Source organism: Triticum dicoccoides, chromosome 2B (assembly GCF_002162155.2).
Source record: "Triticum dicoccoides isolate Atlit2015 ecotype Zavitan chromosome 2B, WEW_v2.0, whole genome shotgun sequence".
Classification (NCBI taxonomy): Eukaryota; Viridiplantae; Streptophyta; class Magnoliopsida; order Poales; family Poaceae; genus Triticum; species Triticum dicoccoides.
The window spans coordinates 261,665,525-261,690,977 of NC_041383.1; the positions used below are offsets into that span (position 1 = coordinate 261,665,525).

The 25,453-nt window shown below is 46.8% G+C and overlaps 1 protein-coding gene across 1 annotated transcript; it reads right to left on the reverse strand.

The window, feature by feature from the left end:
* Positions 1-3,560: 3,560 nt before the first annotated feature.
* Positions 3,561-9,666, reverse strand: LOC119363428 (cysteine-rich receptor-like protein kinase 6). Its single transcript, XM_037628781.1, has 7 exons — positions 8,738-9,666; positions 5,398-5,532; positions 5,100-5,230; positions 4,810-5,020; positions 4,480-4,717; positions 4,255-4,405; positions 3,561-4,146 (listed from the first exon to the last, which is right to left on the reverse strand). The coding sequence occupies exons 1-7, from the start codon at positions 9,588-9,590 to the stop codon at positions 3,808-3,810; spliced, it is 2,058 nt and encodes a 685-aa protein (XP_037484678.1). The 5' UTR covers positions 9,591-9,666; the 3' UTR covers positions 3,561-3,807.
* Positions 9,667-25,453: the final 15,787 nt, after the last annotated feature.

Here is a 25,453-nt window from a genome sequence, read left to right on the forward strand (position 1 = left end):
AGATGGTCATTTATGTTCAATACCATTATTGAAAGCTTAGATTTGAGAGAAATTGAGCTTTCAGGTAGGAAGTTCACCTGGGCTAACGCGATGCCAAATCCAACTTACGAGAAGTTGGATCGGGTTCTGGCTAGTGTTCCTTGGGAACAGAAGTTTCCCGTTGTTACTGTTCAGGCTCTTTCTCGCGGGATTTCTGATCACACTCCTTTGTTGCTCGATTCTGGTGGGGCTACCTACTCGGGTAACAAGAATGTTTTCTCTTTTGAGCTGGCGTGGTTTGAAAGAGAAGGATTTTTGGATCTTGTTGCCAGAGAATGGGCTAAAGATGTAGGAGGTAGAAATGCCCTTGAACGATGGCAGAACAAGATTAGGCATCTCAGAAGTTTCCTTCGTGGGTGGGCTAAACATCTAGGTGGAGTGTATAAGGTCGAGAAGGAATGACTCCTTTCACTTATACAAACCTTAGACATAAAAGCAGAAACCATGATTCTGTTACCCGCTGAGCTTCATATTAAGCATGAGGCTGAGATGAGGCTGAAGGAATTGCTCCGTGAAGAAGAATTAAAGTGGGCATTGCGGGCAAAGGTGAGAAAAGTTGTCCAGGGGGATGCGAACACTCAGTTCTTCCACATGATTGCCAATGGCAAGCACCGGAAGAAGAGGATCTTCCAGCTAGAGCAAGATGAGGGTACAATAGTCGGTCAGGATAACCTGAAGCTCTACATTACTGAGTACTACAAACGGTTGTTCGGACCACCAGAGGAGAGCTGTGTATCCCTGGATGAGTCTAGGGTTAGCGATATCCCTCAACTTACTACTGTGGAGAACGATGTATTAACTGCCCCTTTCTCAGAAAAGGAAGTTTTCGAGGCTATTGCCAAGATGAAGTGTAATAAGGCACCGGGGCCGGATGGTTTCCCGGCTGAGTTTTACAAGAAGTGTTGGCATATTATCAAAGGGGACCTGATGCCGATGTTCCATGATTTGTTCTCGGGACATTTGCAGCTGTTCCAACTTAATTTTGGAACGATAACTTTGTTGCCTAAGAAAACAGATGCCGTGAGAATTGAGAAATTTCGGCCTATCTGCCTTCTCAACGTCAGTTTCAAAATCTTTACCAAGGTTGGGACGATCAGGCTTACACAGATAGCGCACGCTGTAGTACAACCTTCTCAAACGGCTTTCATGCCGGATAGGAACATCCTCGAAGGGGTTGTGGTCCTTCATGAAACGCTCCATGAAATTCATACGAAAAAACTAGATGGTGTTATTTTCAAAGTGGATTTCGAGAAGGCTTATGATAAAGTCAAATGGCCGTTCCTCCAGCAAGCTTTACGAATGAAGGGATTTGATGAGCGCTGGCAACATCAAGTGGAAACATTCACGCAAAAAGGCAGTGTTGGCATTAAAGTTAATGATGACATAGGTCATTATTTCCAAACGCACAAGGGTCTGAGACAGGGCGACCCTATGTCACCTATACTGTTCAATATTGTGGTTGATATGTTAGCGATCCTGATTGGGAGGGCCAAAGAGGCTGGTCAGGTGGAGGGACTGGTGCCTCATCTGGTTGATGGTGGTTTGTCCATCCTGCAATACGCTGATGATACAATCATTTTTATGGAACACGATTTGGCCAAAGCGAGGAACATGAAGCTAGTGTTATGCCTTTTCGAACAATTGTCTGGGCTGAAGATTAATTTCCATAAAAGCGAGTTGTTCTGCTTTGGTAGAGCCAAAGACGAACAAGAAGCATATACACAATTGTTTGGGTGTGAAATTGGGACTCTACCTTTCACGTATCTTGGTATTTCTATACACCATCGTAAGCTAACAAATGGTGAGTGGAAGTGTATCGAGGATCGATTTGAGAAGAAACTAAGTTGTTGGAAAGGAAAACTCATGTGTTATGGAGGCCGGTTGATTCTGACTAACTCGATGCTCACGAGTTTACCTATGTTTCTCTTATCTTTCTTCGAGGTCCCAGTTGGTGTGAGGAAAAGGCTAGACTTCTATCGTTCTCGCTTCTTTTGGCAGAGTGATGAGTCTAAGAGGAAGTACAGATTGGCCAAATGGGATATTATCTGCAGACCAAAGGACCAAGGGGGACTTGGTATTGAAAATCTTGAGGTCAAAAACAGATGCCTCCTTAGTAAGTGGCTGTTTAAGTTGTCTTCTGAGACAGAGGCAACTTGGGCGCAGATTTTACGTAGTAAATATCTGCACTCAAAGACTTTATCCCAGGTCACTCTAAGACCTACAGATTCGCCGTTTGGAAAGGGCTCATGAGGGTTAAAACTGCTTTCTTTAACAGAGCGAGATGTATTGTTGGTAATGGAGATGAAACGCGATTCTGGGAGGATACGTGGCTGGGTGACGCGCCTTTGGCTACACAATATCCGACACTATATCGTATTGTTCAGCGTAGGGACGCTCTTGTTGCCACGGTAATGCAGTCTATCCCTCTAAACATACAGTTTAGGAGAGTGCTTGTTGGACCTCGATGGGAAGCATGGCTTCACTTGGTCCGTAGGCTGATGGAAGTTCAGCTAAATCCTCAGCCCGACCAGTTGTGTTGGAAACTAACTAGAAATGGGGTGTTCACGGTAAAATCGATATATATTGATATTATTAATTCATCTGTGATACCTACTTCCAAGGAGGTCTGGAAAGTTAAGGTTCCTTTGAAGATTAAAGTGTTTATGTGGTTTGTGCATAAACAAGTTATTCTTACAAAGGACAATCTAGTTAAGCGCAACTGGGCAGGATCTATTAGGTGTAGTTTCTGTGATCGGGATGAGACTATCAAGCATTTATTTTTTGACTGCCCGTTGGCACAAGGGTTGTGGCGCACCGTGCAAATTGCCTTTAATATTACGCTTCCGAGATCGGTCAACACGTTATTTGGGGCGTGGCTGGTTGGGATTGAGTCTGAAACAGCCAGACACATTCGTGTAGGAGTATGTGCGTTATTATGGGCAATTTGGAATTGCAGAAATGATTTGGTTTTTAACAGGACAACAAATACTCATTTTTTGCAGGTGTTATTCCGGGCTACAGCGCTGATCCGTACGTGGTCCTTACTCACTCCGACGGAGGCCAGGGAGCGTTTGGTTACTGGATCTGTCCGGTGGGAGACGGTAGCGCGGGATATCTTCAACCGGTTTGGATGGCGATCATGTAATAGGATAGGCATTTAGTTTACCTATCTGCTATTATGCCAACCGGTTGTGGCTTTTCTCATTTCTGCTTTGCAGTTGATGCTCTATGTGAGCTAGATGCTGCTTTTGTTCCATTTTTGTAAGACCATTGTTCAGACCTTGTTTACTTGTTTAATAAGAGAGGCCGCATGCATCGATCTGATGCAGAGGCCGGGGAATCCCCCTTTTCTAAAAAAAAATTGGCTCTGCAATTGCAGGACCGAACTCATCGATCTTCAGCCAAAAATAGCAAGAAGACTTGAAGTTAACTTTCTATAAAGAAGAAAAAGATGATACTACTACAACGAGGGATATAATGTATTTCTATTTGACCACAAATTTCATATGGAGACTCAAACATAAGCCATATAACAGGATAGTGATCCACAAGATGAAATGATAGTGTATCTTAAAATGTTGCCGTAACCCGACAAATAGACAACCCCAACAATATAATTATACTGCCGTATTATGCCATTGCTCAGTAAAATTTCTGCCACCAGGGGGTCGAGTAGATTATACATATGATGTAGGGTCTTTCCCTACATCAAAATAGGTTATTTTGGCAAGAATGGCGTACATACTGAATATATCATCAGTCTCGGACTTATCTCGGCTCAAGTTCAGTAATCGAAACTTCGTTCGGTGACATAGGTGATCTGCTGGTAGAATGCGTAACTCCTGGATATGGATCCGTGTGCATGCCTGAGTAGTTCATGCCACTCTTTTGGATGCAAAATGCTGGCCTTGATGGAGCTTGGAGAGACACAGTGCTGCTGCTTAGCATGACAGTCACAACCGACATCATCGGTCTATCAGCGGGGTCTTCTTGAACGCACAGAAGTCCGATGTGCATGCACTTGAGCATCTGGTCTCCAGGAGAATGGCTTGTCATAGACGAATCCATGATCTCTACAATTGTTCCCATCGTCCAGTGCTCCCACACCTGCATTCGGTAGATGGATTATTACAAATTGCTCTTATTGCTATTACAAATTGTAGCTTTTCGTAGAAAAGCCGAAGTTTTTAACAGTCAAAAACTCAAAGTACTCACCAAACTTAAGAGATCTACAGCTTGCTCAGAGTCATATGCGATGCTGTTTCTTTTTCCAGTGACAATTTCTAAAATCAAGACGCCGAAGCTGAACACGTCTGACTTGATAGAGTAATTCCCACGCATAGCATACTCAGGGGCCATGTATCCACTGAAATAACAACATTACGTTACGGACTCATGCGCTCTGAGATATCTTATAAGAGCAATGTCACCAGCACTTACTAGGTTCCGACAACACGGTTGGTGACATCATGGGATTGGTCACTGCCAAATAGCCTTGCTAAGCCAAAATCTGAAATTTTAGGATTAAATTCAGAGTCTAAAAGAACATTGCTCGCTTTGAGGTCCCGGTGAATTATCTTCAGCTGAGAATCTTCATGAAGGTATTGTAAGCCTCGAGCAATCCCATTGACTATCCTAAATCTCATCCCCCAATCTAGCTGACTGCTCCTATCAGGATCTATCACACAGGAAAAGAAACATCAGAACCGTACACAACATATTTTAGTTGTTTGTTTCACTGTTGCAAAATGGTTTGGTGAGTTACCCTACCAAAAAGAATGGTGTCAAGGCTTTTGTTGGGCATGTATTCATACGCAAGTAACTTTTCTTGTTCCTCCAAGCAAACACCAAGAAGTCTCACTAAATTCTTGTGTTGAAGCTTAGCAACCAAAACAAGCTCATTTTTCAGCTCCTCTATCCCTTGGCGAGAACTTTGTGAGAGCCTTTTAACTGCTATTTCTTCATTGTCAGGAAGGATTCCCTGTACAAATGGAGATATTTATTTACTAAAAGTGCAATATACAGAATAAAAAGGCTTTGTGAAATGATATGATTAGCACCTTATAAACCACACCAAACCCTCCTTCACCAAGTTTATTCCTTTCATCAAAGTTATCTGTTGCGGCTCGTAGAGTTGATAGATCGAGAATGAGTGAATCGATACTCTGTATGTCCTCTGGATTAGTTGGATCTATGATAAGAGAAAAGACACTTTAATAATGGTGTAATACACGAATGTAACTATTTTCAATTGCCAAAAGGAAAACCTTGGTTTAGGTTGTATAGAAACGTTTTAAAAAACTGATTCCATTTGTGAACAAGAAAGGACTTGCATGCTTTGCGAGAAAAAGGACTTACATGACAGTGATGCCTTTCGCGCCGGTTTGCTCTTCCTCCTCCATAGATAAAGGCAAATTACAACAGCAGCCAGTATTGCAGCAACTATCGGCAGTGTAATAGCTAAAATTCTAGCCGTTCTGTTCCCTGTGCTTTCTGTAAACGGCAGGCGCCAGTCAGTGAATGGAACAAAAGGTCCCTTTTCTATGAATCGCCTATAGTGATTCAAAGAAAAGGAGGAGGGAAAACTGCAGTTACGCTTTTAGTTGCAACTTCTTCTATAAATTCCAACTAGCCAAACAATGTTATTTGCATTGCCTTGAAAAGCTTGTGGGATGGGAAATGAGAATGACCCGTCTAAAGAGGAAAAACCCATATGCTCATGCACAAGCACCAGAAGATAAACAAGATATTTTGTTCGACAATATTCCTATTTGGACCAAATCATGCAAGAGTCAAGAGTGCTATAAATTCCAACACGTTCCCTTTGCAAAGAGTTTCTATGGCTAGCAATCAGCCAAGCATGCACGCCTGGCCCGGTCATCACAAGACTTTGAACACCTATAATTCTCCGTTTTGTCCAGTCAATAAACTGATAGCTACGGGACTGCGCAGAAGTCAAGACCAAACAACAGAAATCTCCAAAGTTTTTTCTTCAGAGAAATCTTTCCCTCGTTTACTTACTTTGTTTACAGAAGTCTGAAGATTGGGTTGCTTACTTCAGCACAACTGAATAAGACTGTAAAAAGGCCCCTGGCTGGTGTTGACAGTCTATAATTATATGCTAGAATCAAATTAAATAATAGAACTGTGGTGTGTAAATCCAAATGGACTCGATCCAGTCCACCTTGAGTTTATACTTTTTTTCGTTAAGGTAAAACAGTGAGCTTCGATCTGGGAAGAAACTCCGCCACCCTTCCCTCAATTATGAAATTACTTCAGGCCTAAAGACTGAATCGTGCAAACAAGATGACGCTATTTCTCCAAGCTCACCTCCTCCGACTGGTGGTGGCCTCACGCTCGCCGGCGCTGGAGCTGGAGCTGCCCCCACGGATGGCGCCGGGAGCTGCAGCATAGAAGGCCCGGTGAAGAAGGAATACTGCTCGTACCTGTAGTTGCACCGCAATCCAAGAATCCTACCACCCTGCCTCCCGATTAAGTACTGGGACCTCATCGCGATGATATTTCCGAGGCAGGTCCGGCAATCGCCTGGTGCCATGTCTGGCCTGCACTGCGCCACACCGTAAATCTTGGGGTTCCCCTTGTCGACCGTCTCGAAACCCTCCACCCCGGTGCCGAACCGCCTGGAGTTGTTCGCGGCCGCGTAATCGGCGGTGGCGTTCATGAGGACGCCCACGGCGGCGTCGAACGCCTCCACTGGCGCGGTCACGTTATTGTCGCTCATCTGTTGCCGCCGCCGGTGGCGGAGAGGATGTTCTGGTTGGAGAAGGCAACGTAGCAGAGGTCGTAGTAGACGGCGGCGTCCTTACCGTAGGGGCAGAGCTGCTGCGCGTCCTTGAAGCCGTTGGACACGCAGTTGCCGCAGGCGGAGGCGTTGGCGTCGCCGCGGCAGAGCGCGAGCGCGTAGACGATGTCCGGAACGGTGCCGACGGTGGCGAACGCGAAGAGCGTCCGCGAGGAGGAGGCGTTCTTGGGAAGGGTGCTGGAGAGGGCCCGGATGTTAGCTTGGTAGGGGCTGTTCGTGGTAAAGTTGCCGTTCTTGTCGCAGTTGGGCCACTGGGAAGCGGCCAGCGGCGGGAGGAGGAAGGCAAGGAGGAGGGCAGCGGCGGTGGCCAGGTCGGAGGGGATGCGGCCGCGGTAGTGCGACGAGGCCATGGTCCGGTGTTTGGCCGCTTGGGCGAGCCGACGAGTCCTAGAGCTAGTGGTGGAAGATATGGCTCGACAAGTAAAGCGAAGCAGGGTGGAAGACTAGTTGAGGGGAGGGGTACTGGAGGTGGGGTCTGGTGTTGACTCCTTTGACTTGACTACTGTGCTGGAGAGTGGTTGGGGGTTCTGAAATCGTGGGGCCAGGCCACCTATAAATGCTCGCGGGCCCAGCCACTCAGCCAGCTACGGTGATGACTATCGGCCGTGCCGACTCAAGAGGGCAGCGGTGGCGGACGGGACATGGCCCTCGGGCAGAACCGAAACGACCGGGAAGTATTCCACGTTCGGCAAGGGGGAAGTATTCCACGTGAGTTTACGTGGCCTAGATCGATCCTTCAATTCTGTTTTTCCTGGTTTCACAGTCACAAGAGGAAAAGGATCCAACGATTTCCACACGACAACAAGTGTCGAGTTGAGGCAGGTTCCCGTCGAACTTGAACTCGTGAGTAGAGCACTAGAGCTGCATCCGGCGAAAGGGCAAAGCTAGAACTCGTGAGTGTGCGGAACTGCAACCGGCAGTGGCAGAGCTGCATCCGTTTTGGGCCGGAGGTGCAACCGGCTACAGTAGAGTTGCATCGACGAGTGGTGGAGCTCGAAGCACGGTCGCCTGTTGGTTCCAGCCCATGGTGATGGCTACCGGTACTCATGTTGGCGGTGGCCGGCTAACAGTAGATCGGCCAGGTTGAGCCTTCAAGCGGCGGCGGCTCAAAACAGAGAGATTGGGGAGCGAAGATTAGCCAACTTGCAGGGAGGTGGGAAAGAAGAAACGAGTAGCCATGAGGCTTCGTTAGACTATTCAGAGTGGGAATAAGATAGATGACACCTACCCGTAACTTGACTGGCCCAACACTCGGCCTGTTCGGCCGGTTACAAACGTTTCCCTGAAATAATTTTTCAAGAGAGTTTTTATGGCTAGCAATCAGTCAAGCATGCACGCCTGACCCAGTCATCACAAGACTTTTGAATTCGTATAATTCTGGCTGCTGTACAGTCCATTAACTGATAGCTACGGGACTACTGATAGCTTGCTATGGGACTGCGCAAAAGTCAAGACCAAACAACAGAAATTTCCAAAGTTTCTTGTTGAGAGCAATGTTTCCCTCATTAACTTACTTTTTTAGTTTACCAAGTTTTGTTTTGTCTCAGCTGTCGTACAAACTAATTTATTCTGAGTTCTTTACAGAACTCTGAAGATTGGATTACTTATTTTAGCACAACTGAATCAGACTGTAAAAAGGCCCCTGGCTGGTGTTGACACTCTATTATCATACTAGAATCAGATCAAATAATAGAAACTGATCCTGTCCACCTTGAGTTTCTACTTTTTCGTTTCTTCGCAGATCGAACCTCACTGTTTTTACCTTCCCGAAAAAATAAAACCTCACTGTTTTTGTCCTTCAATTATGAAATTACTTCTGGTCTAAAGACTGAATCGTGCAACGCAAATAAGATGAAGTTATTTCTCCAAGCTCACCTCCTCCGACTGGTGGTGGCGTCACGTTGGCCGGCGCTGGAGATGGAGGTGCCCCCACGGATGGCGCCGGGAGCTGCAACATAGAAGGCCCGGTGAAGAAGGAATACTGCTCATACCTGTAGTTGCACCGCAATCCAACAACCCTAGCACCCCGCCTCCCTGTTAAGTACTGAGGGATGTACGTGATGATATCTGCGAGACAGCTCCGGCAATCTGCCGGTGACATATCCGGCCTGCACTGCGCCACACCGTAAATCTTGGGTTTCGCCTTGTCTATCGTCTCGAACCCCTCCTCCCCTGTGCCGAACCGCCTGGAGGAGTCCGCGGCCGCGTAATCCGCGGTGGCGTTCATGAGGACGCCCACGGCGGCTTCGAACACCTTCGCTGGCACGGTCACGTTTTGGCCGTTCACCAGCATGAGGGCGTTGTTGTCGCCGTCGGTGGCGGAGAGGATGTTCTGGTTGGAGAAGCCAAGGTAGCAGAGGTCGTAGTAGACGGCAGCGACTTTACTGTAGGGGCAGAGCTGCTGCGCGTCCTTGAAGCCGTTGGAGACGCAAGCGCCGCAGGCAGAGGCGTTGGCGTCGCCGCGGCAGAGCGCGAGTGCGTAGACGATGTCCGGAACGGTGCCCACGCTGTCGGCCGCGAATAGCGTCCGCGAGGAGGAGGCGTTCTTGGGAAGGGTAACGGAGAGGGCCTGGATGTTAGCCTGGTAGGTGCTGTTCTGGTTGAAGTTGCCGTTCTTGCCGCAGTTCTGCCACTGGGAAGCGGCCAGCGGCGGGAGGAGGAAGGCAAGGAGGAGGGCAGCGGCGGTGGCGAGGTAGGAGGGGATGCGGCAGCGGTGGTGCGGAGCCATGGTGTTTGGCCGCTTGGGCGAGCCGACGAACGGTGGAAGATGCGGTGGTGGCTCGACTCGACTTCGACTCTAAAGTAAAGCGAAGGAGGGTAGAACGCCAGGTTGAGGGGAGTACTGGAGGTGGGGTCTGGTGTTGACTCTTGTGGGGTTCATTTGACTTGACTACTGTACTGGAGAGTCGTTGGTGGTTCTGAAATCGTGGGGCCAACTATAAATGCTCGCGGGGCCCAGCCACTCAGCCAGCTTCGGTGGCGGCTACCGGCCGTGTCGACCCGACGACAGCGGTGGCGGAAGCGACATGGCCAAACGACCGGTGGAAGCACTGCACATGGGTGAGTTTACGTGGCCTAGATGAACCTTCAATTCTGTTTCCTTGGTTTCACAATTGGAAAAAGATCTACTCTGCTTTCAAAAAAAAAAAAGATCTACTCTACTAGCGATTTCCACACGACAAAGTGTCAAGTTAAGGCAGGTTTCTGTCCAACTTGACGGACTTTGTCCTCGCCGTGCGGGTACACACCGGAGCGTTTGGAACAGGAGAGATTTTTTCTTTCTTTATGGCATATTCTTCTTCCAAATTTCTGAGTGTGGCATTTCGGTGCCCAGGATCATCTGCACCTGGTCAGAAAAAAAATCAAAATAAATACTAAAAAAATTCTAACTTTTTTTGTGCAGTAAATAGTTTGATGCGTGAGATTTGCTCCAATTTTAGATCATTTGGACATCTTAGCAACTCTTAGCAAAAAAGACAAATCGGATCAGAACAATGTGTGAACAGTAAACATTATTACAGACCCCAAATTTGTCTTTTTTGCCGAGAGCTACTCAAATGTCCAAATAATTTGAAAATTGACGCGAACCTCACACATCAAATTATCTACCACCCAAAAACATTTGGTATTTTTTGAATTTTTTAATATTTATTTTGATTTTTTTTTGTTAGGGCGGGTGCGGCTGAGCATGGGCTCAAAACCGGATTACCGCAAATTTCTCCGCTTTATCCTGCACTCTTCCTTTGCCAGAGGTATGGTTCTTGCTAGCGTTTCTTGAAATACGACGAACATGCATACATATCAATATTCATAGACAGAAAAAGCTAGATGCCCATTCACCGTTTACAACCGGGGATTACTCTTCGTTCCCCATAAAATCCAAGGGGACTACTCGCTATTTGTTGGGGGTGTCGTGCGATATATGCCAAAGGATCGCTTATCATGATGGGGTCAAGAGAATGTTGTCGTTGCCTGAAAACGGGATAAGGCGTAGATATGTACGCCGACGCATCTTACCCAGATTCGGGGCTCTCCTAGGAGATAACACCCCTACTCCTGCTCTTCGGGGTCTTCGCATGATCACTATATCAGCAAGGTGGCTATAAGCTTGCTCCTTGAGCTGTTTCTCTAGAGGAGGAAGAAGAACAAGGCTAGCCCTAGCTTCGCTCTCTCTATGTGTATGTGTGGTCTCTATGAGGCTGAACCCTTTGCATGGGTGCCCTGGGAGGTTTATATAGGCCTACCCCCCAGGGGTACAATGGTAATATTGTTGGGGAACGTAGTAATTTCAAAAAAATTCCTACGCACACGCAAGATCATGATGATGCATAGCAACGAGAGGGAAGAGTGTTGTCCACGTGCCCTCGTAGACCGAAAGCGGAAGCGTTAGCACAACGCGGTTGATGTAGTCGTACGTCTTCACGATCCAACCGATCAAGTACCGAACGTACGGCACCTCCGAGTTCAGCACACGTTCAGCTCGATGACGTCCCACGAACTCCGATCCAGCAGAGCTTTGCGGGAGAGTTCCGTCAGCACGACGGCGTGATGACGGGGTTGATGATGCTACCGACACAGGGCTTTGCCTAAGCACCGCTACGATATTATCGAGGTGGAATATGGTGGAGGGGGGCACCACACACGGCTAAGAGATCAATGATCAATTGTTGTGTCTAGAGGTGCCCCCTGCCTCCGTATATAAAGGAGCAAGGGGGGAGGCGGCCGGCCTAGGAGGAGGGCGCGCCAAGGGGGAGTCCTACTCCCACCGGGAGTAGGACTCCTCCTTTCCTTGTTGGAGTAGGAGAGGGGAAGGAAGGGAGAGAGAGAGAGGAAGGAAAGGGGGCGCCGCCCCCCTCCTTGTCCAATACGGACTAAAGGGGGAGGGGCGCCCGGCCTGCCTTGGCCGCGCCTCCTCTTCTCCACTAGGGCTCATGAGGCCCAATAAACCCCCCGGGGGGTTCCGGTAACCCCCCCGGTACTCCGGTATATGCCCGAAACCCTTCGAAACCATTCCGGTGTCCGAACATAGTCATCCAATATATCGATCTTTATGTCTCGACCATTGCGAGACTCCTCGTCATGTCCGTGATCATATCCGGGATTCCGAACTACCTTCGGTACATCAAAACACAAAAACTCATAATACCGATCGTCACCAAACTTTAAGCGTGCGGACCCTACGGGTTCGAGAACTATGTAGACATGACCGAGACACGTTTCCGATCAATAACCAATAGAGGAACCTGGATGCTCATATTAGTTCCCACATATTCTACGAAGATCTTTATCGGCCAAACCGCATAACTACATACGTTGTTCCCTTTGTCATCGGTATGTTACTTGCCCGAGACTCGATCGTCGGTATCTCAATACCTAGTTCAATCTCGTTACCAACATGTCTCTTTACTCGTTATGTAATGCATCATCCCACAACTAACTCATTAGTCACATTGCTTGCAAGGTTTATAGTGATGTGCATTACCGAGAGGGCCCAGAGATACCTCTCCGACAATCGGAGTGACAAATCCTAATCTCGAAATATGCCAACTCAACAAGTACCTTCGGAGACACCTGTAGAGCTCCTTTATAATCACCCAGTTATGTTGTGACATTTGGTAGCACACAAAGTGTTCCTCCGGTAAACGGGAGTTGCATAATCCCATAGTCATAGGAACATGTATAAGTCATGAAGAAAGCTATAGCAACATACTAAACGATCAAGTGCTAAGCTAACGGAATGGGTCAAGTCAATCACATCATTCTCCTAATGATGTGATGCTGTTAATCAAATGACAACTCATGTCTATGGCTAGGAAACACAACCATCTTTGATCAACGAGCTAGTCAAGTAGATGCATACTAGTGACACTATGTTTGTCTATGTATTCACACATGTATTATGTTTCCGGTTAATACAATTCTAGCATGAATAATAAACATTTATCATGATATGAGGAAATAAATAATAATTTTATTATTGCCTCTAGGGCATATTTCCTTCAGTCTCCCACTTGCACTAGAGTCAATAATCTAGATTACACAGTTATGATTCTAACACCCATGGAGCCTTGGTGTTGATCATGTTTTGCTCGTGGAAGAGGCTTAGTCAATGGGTCTGCAACATTCAGATCCGTATGTATGTTGCAAATCTTTATGTCTCCCACCTGGACTTGGTCCCGGATGGAATTGAAGCGTCTCTTGATGTGCTTGGTTCTCTTGTGAAATCTGGATTCCTTTGCCAGGGCAATTGCACCAGTATTGTCACAAAAGATTTTCATTGGACCCGATGCACTAGGTATGACACCCAGATCGGATATGAACTCCTTCATCCAGACTCCTTCATTTGCTGCTTTCGAAGCAGCAATGTACTCCGCTTCACACGTAGATCCCGCCACGACGCTTTGCTTAGAACTGCACCAACTGACAGCTCCACCGTTCAATATAAACACGTATCTGGTTTGCGATTTAGAATCGTCCGGATCAGTGTCAAAGCTTGCATCGACGTAACCATTTACGACTAGCTCTTTGTCACCTCCATAAACGAGAAACATATCCTTAGTCCTTTTCAGGTATTTCAGGATATTCTTGACCGCTGTCCAGTGATCCACTCCTGGATTACTTTGGTACCTCCCTGCTAAACTAATAGCAAGGCACACATCAGGTCTGGTACACAACATTGCATACATGATAGAGCCTATGGCTGAAGCATAGGGAACATCTTTCATTTTCTATCTATCTTCTGCAGTGGTCGGGCATTGAGTCTGACTCAACTTCACACCTTGTAATACAGGCAAGAACCCTTTCTTTGCTTGATCCATTTTGAACTTTTTCACAACTTTATCAAGGTATGTGCTTTGTGGAAGTCCAATTAAGCGTCTTGATCTATCTCTATAGATCTTGATGCCCAATATATAAGCAGCTTCACCCAGGTCTTTCATTGAAAAACTTTTATTCAAGTATCCTTTTATGCTATCCAGAAATTCTATATCATTTCCAATCAACAATATGTAGTCTACATATAATATCAGAAATGCTACAGAGCTCCCACTCACTTTCTTGTAAATACAGGCTTCTCCAAAAGTCTATATAAAACCATATGCTTTGATCACACTATCAAAACGTTTATTCCAACTCCGAGAGGCTTGCACCAGTCCATAAATGGATCGCTGGAGCTTGCACACTTTGTTAGCACCTTTCGGATCGACAAAACCTTCTGGTTGTATCATATACAACTCTTCTTCCAGAAATCCATTTAGGAATGCAGTTTTGACATCCATTTGCCAAATTTCATAATCATAAAATGCGGCAATTGCTACAGGTGAGAAAGTCTCATCGTAGTCAACCCCTTGAACTTGTCGAAAACCTTTCGCAACAAGTCAAGCTTTGTAGACAGTAACATTACCATCAGCGTCAGTCTTCTTCTTGAAGATCCATTTATTCTCGATGGCTTGCCGATCATCGGGAAAGTCAACCAAAGTCCATACTTTGTTCTCATACATGGATCCCATCTCAGATTTCATGGCCTCAAGCCATTTTGCGGAATCTGGGCTCATCATCGCTTCCTCATTATTCGTAGGTTCTCCATGGTCAAGTAACATGACCTTCGGAATAGGATTACCGTACCACTCTGGTGCGGATCTTACTCTGGTTGACCTACGAGGTTCGGTAGTAACTTGATTTGAAGTTTCATGATCAATCTCATTAACTTCCTCACTAATTGGTGTAGGTGTCCCAGGAACCGGTTTCTGTGATGAACTACTTTCCAATAAGGGAGCAGGTACAGTTACCTCATCAAGTTCTACTTTCCTCCCACACACTTCTTTCGAGAGAAACTCCTTCTCTAGAAAGGATCCAAATTTAGCAACAAAAGGCTTGCCTTCGGATCTGTGATAGAAGGTGTACCTGGCGGTGGAATTGACGTAGACGGAGCGGCCACCTCCGAAGTCTTCTTCTTCGGTGGCATGTCGATGAAGATGTTGATGTAGCGCGCGCGGAGACCGGATCAGGTTCGCACAACCTCGACGCCCCCTACCTGGCGCGCCAGAGATGTCGTGGTGGAGGCACGAGCACCTATGGGGCAGGGCCCCTTTTCGGTTCGGCAGGGAGCGGAGGGCGCGCAAAGAGCAGATCGAGGTCGAGCACGCGAGGGATTTTACCCAGCTTCGGAGCTCCCCGGAGGGATAAAACTCCTATTGCTGCTTTGTGTTTGTATTTTGTTCTTGCTTGAGAGCGTGGGTGTGCTGTGTTTTCGAGTGCGTCAAACCGAACCCCTTCTACGTGCGCATGGGCCTCCTTTTTATAGCCTAAAGGGGTCACCGACAGGTGGCAACGCAGAGAGAGGGGTAGAAACGTAAAAACGCGGGTTAGTACAACCACTATCAACAGTGCCCCCTACCTAACTCTGACGGCAGGGGACAAGGGCATTTAATGCCCGTCCGGTCGCCCCAACAGTGCAGGAAGCGACCATTAGGGGCGCCACCGATCGCCACGATGGCCTCCTAGTCGTCTTCACTTGCCACCTCGCACCGCTTGGCTGCACAGCTACTGCCACGTGCACCAGGAGCGATCCTGTGGCGACACGTCGTCGGGTGAGCTGGAGCGTGGGCGCAGCGTGGTGGCTTCGCCGCGGCAAGTGCCTTGCCGCGGTCTCTGTCTTGTCGCACCCGCAAGCTTGCCGCTCGTCGGGTCTTGCCGGGATGCGCGGTGCGTCGCGGCGAGTTTTCTGGAGTGCCTTGGTTGGCCTTCCCGGCAAGCTCCTCTTGCCGGGGCCTTGTCTCCTTGGTTGACACTTTGTTCTTGAATGGCAGTAATTTGAATAGTGAAGGGTCTTGGCGGACGCCCGGCAAGCCTCGCCGCAGGACGCTGCGACTGCCCGTGCACAAGTTCGGGGTACTAAGGTACCCCTACTTTAGTACACCGACAGTACCCAATAGTCTCATTTGGGTATCCTATGAAGACACATTTCTCCGATTTGGGTTCGAGCTTATCAGGTTGGAGTTTTTTCACATAAGCACCGCAGCCCCAAGCTTTAAGAAACAACAACTTTGGTTTCTTGCCAAACCACAGTTCATAAGGCGTCATTTCAACGGATTTTGATGGTGCCCTATTTAATGTGAATGCAGCCGTCTCTAAAGCATAAGCCCAAAATGATAGCGGTAAATCAGTAAGAGGCATCATTGATGGCACCATATCTAGTAAAGTACGATTACGACGTTCGGACACACCATTACGTTGTGGTGTCCGGGTGGTGTGAGTTGCAAAACTATTCCGCATTGTTTCAAATGTAGACCAAACTCGTAGCTCAAATATTCTCCTACACGGTCAGATTGTAGAAACTTTATTTTCTTGTTACGGTGATTTTCCACTTCACTCTGAAATTCTTTGAACTTTTCAAATGTTTCAGACTTATGTTTCATTAAGTAGATATACCCATATCTGCTCAAATCATCAGTGAAGGTGAGAAAATAACGATACCTTCCGCGAGCCTCAATGTTCATTGGACCACATACATCAGTATGTATGATTTTCAATAAATCTGTTGCTCGCTCCATTGTTCCGGAGAACGATGTTTTAGTCATCTTGCCCATGAGGCATGGTTCGCAAGTACCAAGTGATTCATAATCAAGTGATTCCAAAAGTCCATAAGTATGGAGTTTCTTCATGCGTTTTACACCAATATGACCCAAACGGCAGTGCGACAAATAAGTTGCACTATCATTATCAACTCTGCATCTTTTGGCTTCAACATTATGAATATGTGTATCACTACTATCGAGATTCAATAAAAATAGACCACTCTTCAAGGGTGCATGACCATAAAAGATATTACTCATATAAATAGAACAATCATTATTCTCTGATTTAAATGAATAACTGTCTCGCATCAAACAAGATCCAGATATAATGTTAATGCTTAACGCTGGCACCAAATAACAATTATTCAGGTCTAAGACTAATCCCGAAGGTAGATGTAGAGGTAGCATGCCGACCGCGATCACATCCATTTTGGAACCATTTCCCACGTGCATCATCACCTCGTCCTTAGCCAATCTTCGCTTAATCCGTAGTCCCTGTTTCGAGTTGCAAATATTAGCAACAGAACCAGTATCAAATACCCAGGTGCTACTGCGAGCATTAGTAAGGTACACATCAATAACATGTATATCACATATACCTTTGTTCACCTTGCCATCCTTCTTATCCGCCAAATACTTGGGGCAGTTCCGCTTCCAGTGACTAGTCCCTTTGCAGTAGAAGCACTCAGTCTCAGGCTTAGGTCCAGACTTGGGTTTCTTCTCCTGAGCGGCAACTTGCATGTCGTTCTTCTTGAAGTTCCCCTTCTTCTTTCCTTTACCCTTTTTCTTGAAACTGGTGGTCTTGTTGACCATCAACACTTGATGCTCCTTCTTGATATCTACCTCTGCAGCTTTTAGCATCGCGAAGAGCTTGGGAATAGTCTTGTTCATCCCTTGCATATTATAGTTCATCACGAAGCTCTTGTAGCTTGGTGGCAGTGATTGAAGAATTCTGTCAATGACACTATCATCAGGAAGATTAACTCCCAGTTGAATCAAGTGATTATTATACCCAAACATTTTGAGTATATGTTCACTGACAGAACTATTCTCCTCCATCTTGCAGCTATAGAACTTATTGGAGACTTCATATCTGTCAATCCGGGCATTTGCTTGAAATATTAACTTCAACTCCTGGAACATCTCATATGCTCCATGACGTTCAAAACGTTGTTGAAGTCCCGGTTCTAAGCCGTAAAGCATGGCACACTAAACTATCGAGTAGTCATTAGTTTTGCTTTGCCAGACGTTCTTAACATCGTTAGTTGCATCTGCAACAGGCCTGGCACCCAGCGGTGCTTCCAGGACGTAATTCTTCTGTGCAGCAATGAGGATAATCCTCAAGTTACGGACCCAGTCCGTGTAATTGCTACCATCATCTTTCAACTTAGCTTTCTCAAGGAATGCATTAAAATTCAACGGAACAACAACATGGGCCATCTATCTACAATAACATAGACAAGCAAAAATACTATCAAGTACTAAGTTCGTGATAAATTAAAGTTCAATTAATCATATTACTTAAGAACTCCCACTTAGATAGACATTCCTCTAATCATCTAAGTGATCACGTGATCCAAATCAACTAAACCATGTCCGATCATCACGTGAGATGGAGTAGTTTTCAATGGTGAACATCACTATGTTGATCATATCTACTATATGATTCACGCTCGACCTTTCGGTCTCAGTGTTCCGAGGCCATATCTGTATATGCTAGGCTCGTCAAGTTTAACCTGAGTATTCTGCGTGTGTAAAACTGGCTTACACCCATTGTTTTTGAACGTAGAGCTTATCACACCTGATCATTACGTGGTGTCTCAGCACGAAGAACTTTCGCAACGGTGCATACTCAGGGAGAACACTTATACCTTGAAATTTAGTGAGAGATCATCTTATAATGCTACCGTCAATAGAGCAAAATAAGATGCATAAAGGATAAACATCACATGTAATCAATATAAGTGATATGATATGACCATCATCATCTTGTGCTTGTGGTGTCCATCTCCGAAGCACCGTCATGATCATCATCATCACCGGCGCGACACCTTGATCTCCATTGTAGCATCGTTGTCGTCTCGCCAACTATTGCTTCTACGACTATCGCTACCGCTTAGTGATAAAGTAAAGCAATTACAGAGTGATTGCATTGCATACAATAAAGCGACAACCATATGGCTCCTGCCAGTTGCCGATAACTTTGTTAGAAAACATGATCATCTCATACAATAAAATTTAGCATCATGTCTTGACCATATCACATCACAACATGCCCTGCAAAAACAAGTTAGACGTCCTCTACTTTGTTGTTGCAAGTTTTACGTGGCTGCTACGGGCTGAGCAAGAACCGCTCTTACGTATGCATCAAAACCACAATGATAGTTCGTCAAGTTAGTGATGTTTTAACCTTCTCAAGGACCGGGCGTAGCCACACTTGGTTCAACTAAAGTTGGAGAAACTGACACTCGCCAGCCACCTGTGTGCAAAGCACTTCGGTAGAACCAGCCTCGCGTAAGCGTACGCGTAATGTCGGTCCGAGCCGCTTCATCCAACAATACTGCCGAACCAAAGTATGACATGTTGGTAAGCAGTATGACTTGTATCGCCCACAACTCACTTGTGTTCTACTCGTGCATATAACATCTACGCATAAAACCAGGCTCGGATGCCACTGTTGGGGAACATAGTAATTTCAAAAAAAATCCTACGCACACGCAAGATCATGGTGATGCATAGCAACGAGAGGGAAGAGTGTTGTCCACATGCCCTCGTAGACCGAAAGCAGAAGCGTTAGCACAATGCGGTTGATGTAGTCGTACGTCTTCATGATCCGAACGATCAAGTACCGAACGTACGGCACCTTCGAGTTCAGCACACGTTCAGCTCGATGATGTCCCACGAACTCCGATCTAGCAGAGCTTTGCAGGAGAGTTCCGTCAGCATGACGGCGTGATGACGGTGTTGATGATGCTACCGATGCAGGGCTTCGCCTAAGCACCACTATGATATTACCGAGGTGGAATATGGTGGAGGGGGGCACCGCACATGGCTACGAGATCAATGATCAATTGTTGTGTCTAGAGGTGCCCCCTGCACCCATATATAAAGGAGCAAGGTGGGAGGTGGCCGGCCTAGGAGGAGGGCGCGCCAAGGGGGGAGTCCTACTCCCACCGGGAGTAGGACTCCTCCTTTCCTTGTTGGAGTAGGAGAGGGGAAGGAAGAGAGAGAGAGAGAGAGAGAGAGAGAGAGAGAGAGAGAGGAAGGAAAGGGGGGCGCCCCCCTCCTTTTCCAATTCGGACTAGAGGGGGAGGGGGCACGTGGCCTGCCCTGGCCGCCCCTCCTCTTCTCCACTAGGGCCCATGAGGCCCAATAAACCCCCCGAGGGGTTCCGATAACCCCCCGGTACTCCGGTATATGCCTGAAACCCTCTGAAACCATTCCGGTGTCCGAACATAGTCATCCAATATATCGATCTTTACGTCTCGACCATTTCGAGACTCCTCATCATGTCCATGATCATATCTAGGATTCCGAACTACCTTCGGTACATCAAAACACAAAAACTCATAATACCGATCGTCACCAAACTTTAAGCGTGCGGACCCTACGGGTTCGAGAACTATGTAGACATGACCGAGACATGTTTCCGGTCAATAACCAATAGCGGAACCTGGATGCTCATATTGGTTCCCACATATTCTACGAAGATCTTTATCGGTCAAACCGCATAACTACATACGTTATTCCCTTTGTCATCGGTATGTTACTTGCCCGAGATTCGATCGTCAGTATCTCAATACCTTGTTCAATCTCGTTACCGGCAAGTCTCTTTACTCGTTATGTAATGCATCATCCTGCAACTAACTCATTAGTTACATTGCTTGCAAGGCTTTTAGTGATGTGCATTACCGAGAGGGCCCAGAGATACCTCTCCGACAATCGGAGTGACAAATCCTAATCTCAAAATGCACCAACTCAACAAGTACCTTCGGAGACACCTGTAGAGCTCCTTTATAATCACCCAGTTACGTTGTGATGTTTGGTAGCACACAAAGTGTTCCTCCGGTAAACGGGAGTTGCATAATCTCATAGTCATAGGAACATGTATAAGTCATGAAGAAAGCAATAGCAACATACTAAACGATCAAGTGCTAAGCTAACGGAATGGGTCAAGTCAATCACATCATCTCCTAATGATGTGACCCCGTTAATCCAATGACAAATCATGTCTATGGCTAGGAAACACAACCATCTTTGATCAACGAGCTAGTCAAGTAGAGGCATACTAGTGACACTATGTTTGTCTATGTATTCACACATGTATTATGTTTCCGGTTAATACAATTCTAGCATGAATAATAAACATTTATCATGATATGAGGAAATAAATAATAACTTTATTATTGCCTCTAGGGCATATTTCCTTCAAATATGGCCGGGTGTAGGACCCGGCTGTGAGTGTCTCTGGTCGCCGGCTGCTGGGGCCCGCCGCCTGGTGGGTCCCACCGGCTGTCTCGTACTTGGCCGACAGGCCGCGCCCACGGATTGCGGGTCCTGCCGACTGCTTAGTACTATGGCCACGCCACTGATGATGCATGCTTTGTCAGGGAGAGCATGGCTACAGTCCCGCCGCCTGGCGGGCATTCACTGTAGCCATTCCCCGTCTCTTCTGATTAATGGTGCACAGACTTTGAGAGAGGGTAGGGCCGCCTGCTGGGAGTCGGCCTCCCCCTGCGCCGACTGGTCACGGCTCGCCGCCTTTTGGCTTCTCACGGACAGGTAGGGCCCGCCGCCTGCAGGCCGTACCGATAGCCCGTAGTGGGAGCATGGCCTCTTCTGCCATGGGTGATGTCACGAGCTGCATGGCAACAATATTGCACCGGGTGAGGGGTGTCTGCCCAGCACGCTGCACTGTGGCCACGTTCTGCTCTGGATTCGAGGGTGGCAGGCTACACTGTAGCCATGCCCCGTCTCGTCGTTGTAATTAGGTGTTGACTTCAAGGGAGTGAGGGGCCGCCTGCTAGGAGCCGGCCTCCCTGGAGGCCGCCTGCTAGGAGTCGGCCCACCTCATGTCACCTTCTGGGTTCCGCCGTCTTCTAGCAGCCGGTCGCTTGGACCAGCTGGCCCAAAGAAGGCGGCTCTCCATATGTGAGGCTTGAGGGGCACAGCCGGCCCCGATGTCTTGAAATACCATGGGGAGCTGATGAGGATACCCGTGGTCATTTACTCTGACAGTAGTTCCCGAAGCTGGTGGGGCGCCGCGGCTGGAAAAAGGCGAGAAGCCTCAGCAGTTTCCTATTCCGAGTGGTCTGGTTGTCATGCCCAATATGCGACCCTATCCAAGAGGAACTCTAAGGTCTCACCAAGGATAGACCCGCATATTGAAACGCTTTTGCAAGGTGGATATCATTACATCAACATTACATAAATAGATGGGGATACATATAAAAGGCATACAATGCCACACGAATACAACATCATCTTACATAATAGCATCATCCGACTACGGATGAAACACAAACAGAAACTCAAACAACATCCACACTGCTAGCCCAGGCTGCCGACCTAGAACCTATCCCCTGATCGAAGAAGAAGCAGAAGAAGAACTCCAAACAAGAAAACATCGCGCTCGCGTCAAGATCATCGCATAACCTGTACCTACAACTGTTGTTGTAGTAATCTGTGAGCCACGAGGACTCAGCAATCCCATTACCATGGGTATCAAGACTAGCAAAGCTTAATGGGAAAGGAAGGGGTAAAGTGGTGAGGTTGCAGCAGCGACTAAGCATAAATGGTGGCTAACATACGCAAATGAGAGCGAGAAGAGAGCAAACGGAACGATCGTGAAGCTAGCAATGATCAAGAAGTGATCCTGAACTCCTACTTACGTCAAACATAACCCAAAGACCGTGTTCACTTCCCGGACTCCGCCGAGAAGAGACCATCACGGCTACACACTCGGTTGATGCGTTTTAATTCGGATCTGGTGTCAAGTTATCTACAACCGGACATTAACAAATTCCCATCTGCCACATAACCGTGGGCACGGCTTTCAAAAGATAATACCCTGCAAGGGTGTCCCAAGTTAGCCCATGATAAGCTCTCGCGATCAACGAAGGATATTCCTTCTCCCAGGAAGACCCGATCAGTCTCGGAATCCCGGTTTACAAGACATTTCGAAAATGGTAAAACAAGACCAGCAAAGCCGCCCGATGCGCCGACAATCCCGATAGGAGCTGCACATATCTCGTTCTCAGGGCAACACCGGATAGGTCAGCCTACGAGTAAAACCAGACATCGAGTTGCCCCGAGGTGGCCCTGCAGTCTGCCCGGTTCGGACCAACACTTAGACAAGCACTGGCCCGGGGGGGGGGGCTAAAATAAAGATGACCCTTGGGTTAATTACTCCCAAGGGAAAGGTAGGTGGTGGTGAGGCAAATGGTAAAACCAAGGTTGGGCCTTGCTGGAGGAGTTTTATTCAAAGCAAACTGTCAAGGGGGTCCCATAAATCACCCGACCGCGTAAGGAACGCAAAATCCGGGAACATAACACCGGTATGACGAAAACTAGGGCGGCAAGAGTGGAACAAAACACCAGGCATAAGGCCGAGCCTTCCAACCTTTACCAAGTATATAGATGCATTAATTAAATAAGAGATATTGTGATATCCCAACATAACCCTGTCCGTCATGGAGCAATCTTCAACTTCACCTGCAACTAACAACGCTATAAGAGGGGCTGAGCAAAGTTGTAACATAGCCAAACAACGGTTTGCTAGGAAGGGTGTCAAAGGTTAGAGGTTCATGGCAATTTGGGAGGCTTGAAGAGCAAATGATAGGTAACGCAGCAAAGCGATAGAGCGAAGCAACTAGCATAGCAATGATAGTAGTGAGATCCAGGGTAGCGGTCATCTTGCCTGAAATCCCGCAAGGAAGAAGAACGAGTCCATGAAGAATATGAAGCCACGAAGACGAACCAAGTGTAGACGAACGAATCCTCACGATCGCAACGAAAACGGGAACTATCGAGAAGAAGCACACAACACGGTAAACACACCACACATAGACAAGACATGATGCACAACAAGCATGATGCATGACAAAGCTACATGAACCTACTCATGGTAAGAGACGATGCAAACAAGAGCAACACATCAAAGCAAGTTTAAATGAGGCCGGTAACAACATATAACAATTCCGGTAAGTCCTCATATGAAAATTTAGAAATTGGTCCAGAACTGAATAAACCTTATGTTCAAGTTGTTAAACAGCAAGTTAAAATGCACCAAGATGATCTACCCGAAATTCTAGTCAAGTTACATATAAAGTTCATTAGATTCGGAGCTACGGCCTAGAAGATATGAGCAAAACAAGTTAAGCATGGCATTGATGCAAAATGCATCCAAACATCAAGCAAACACCTCAAAGCAAGGATGCAACATGATAATATGAAACTATATGCAAAATCAAGCAAGTTTCATATAGAGCACACTCAAAACGGAGTAACGGTTCAACACATACACTATACAAGTTATAACAACAAACTGTCCATAACAGCAACTAGGCATATTGCAAGTATCAAAACAATATGCTACAACACCTCAAAGAAAGAACAAAAGGCATGGGCATGAAGTACAGGTAAAGCATAACAAAACATGAACACTGAGCTATCTCCAAAAACAACTAGAACATGCTCAAAAGGACATGGAAAGATTGCAAATAATAACAGTTTCAGTCATTAGCAGAAATAACATCAGGTTGCGATGTTTAGAGCTATCAAACAACATGCTACAGGAACTTAACATGGCAAACAAAAGCATGGCATGAATCTACTAATTTCATAGAACAAAAGTCCCTTACTGACCATGAGCCAAAAAGGCACAGAAAATATGATGGCACCCATGTAAACATGGCACATTATATGACAGATTCAAACATGGCAGGAACAACAATAAGTAGGCATGTTGGTGAGCTTGAACCATTCACTATAGAGCAATACATGGCATGGAAAGGCAACCAAAAGTGAGAATACATGTTTATGAAGCTAAGAATGGCAAGAAAAAGTTCATGGGATGCATGGATCACTAGCAAAACACATGGCCAAAACTGAACTTAATGTTAACAGGCTGACAGCAACATTATTTAGCAAGTTTGGAGCAAGATAACAACAAGCTACAACAGGCTATAAATGCAACCAGGGGCATGAATGGATATATCATGACATGTATAACAAAACATCCTTAGTGAACATCTCCAGATTATGCATAGAATGACTAGTAGAAGCAGGTTTACATAGCAACAAAATATAACAGAATCAGTCAGGAAAACAGCAACAGTAAGTACCCTACTTAACAAGCTTGATGCACTCAGTACAAGACTCATAAAAATACATGGATATCACCCCTGTAAAGATGGCATGGCATAGATCAAAACTCATGTAGACATCAACCTCATAGGATGCACACATCAATCATGGCAAAAATGACAAAAGTGCAAGTGATAGCAGTTTCAGCAGGTTAACATCACATAGCACTCTTACAACGATGATTCAGGCATCAAGATGGACTCAAATGAACATGATGCAATGGAATCGAATTAAGTACTCGTTGAGACGAACAATTTGACATATTACACACACGAAACGGAGGAGTATGCAGCAAGTTTAAGCTGCGATGAACATGACATGATTATGCAAAAATTCGGGGACTTAGTGGAATTATACCCTCGCGAAGAAAGTCAACGGCCGGATCGGGATCTCGCCGGAGACGGGGTTGACGGCGGCTGGGGCTTGCCAGAGCGCGGGGGGAGATGCCGGCGTGGTCGGGGAAGGCTGGAGGGAGGTCGGAGGAGGCAGGGAGATGGCCGGGGAGGATGTCGGCGAGGGAGGCGGCTGGATCCGCGGCCGACGGAGGGCGCCGGCCGGATCCGGGGCCGGCGGCGTCGGGCGGCGCGCGGGGCGGCGCGGCGCTGGTCCGGGGCGGCTCTGGTGGAGGAGGCGTGGGCGCATGGCATCG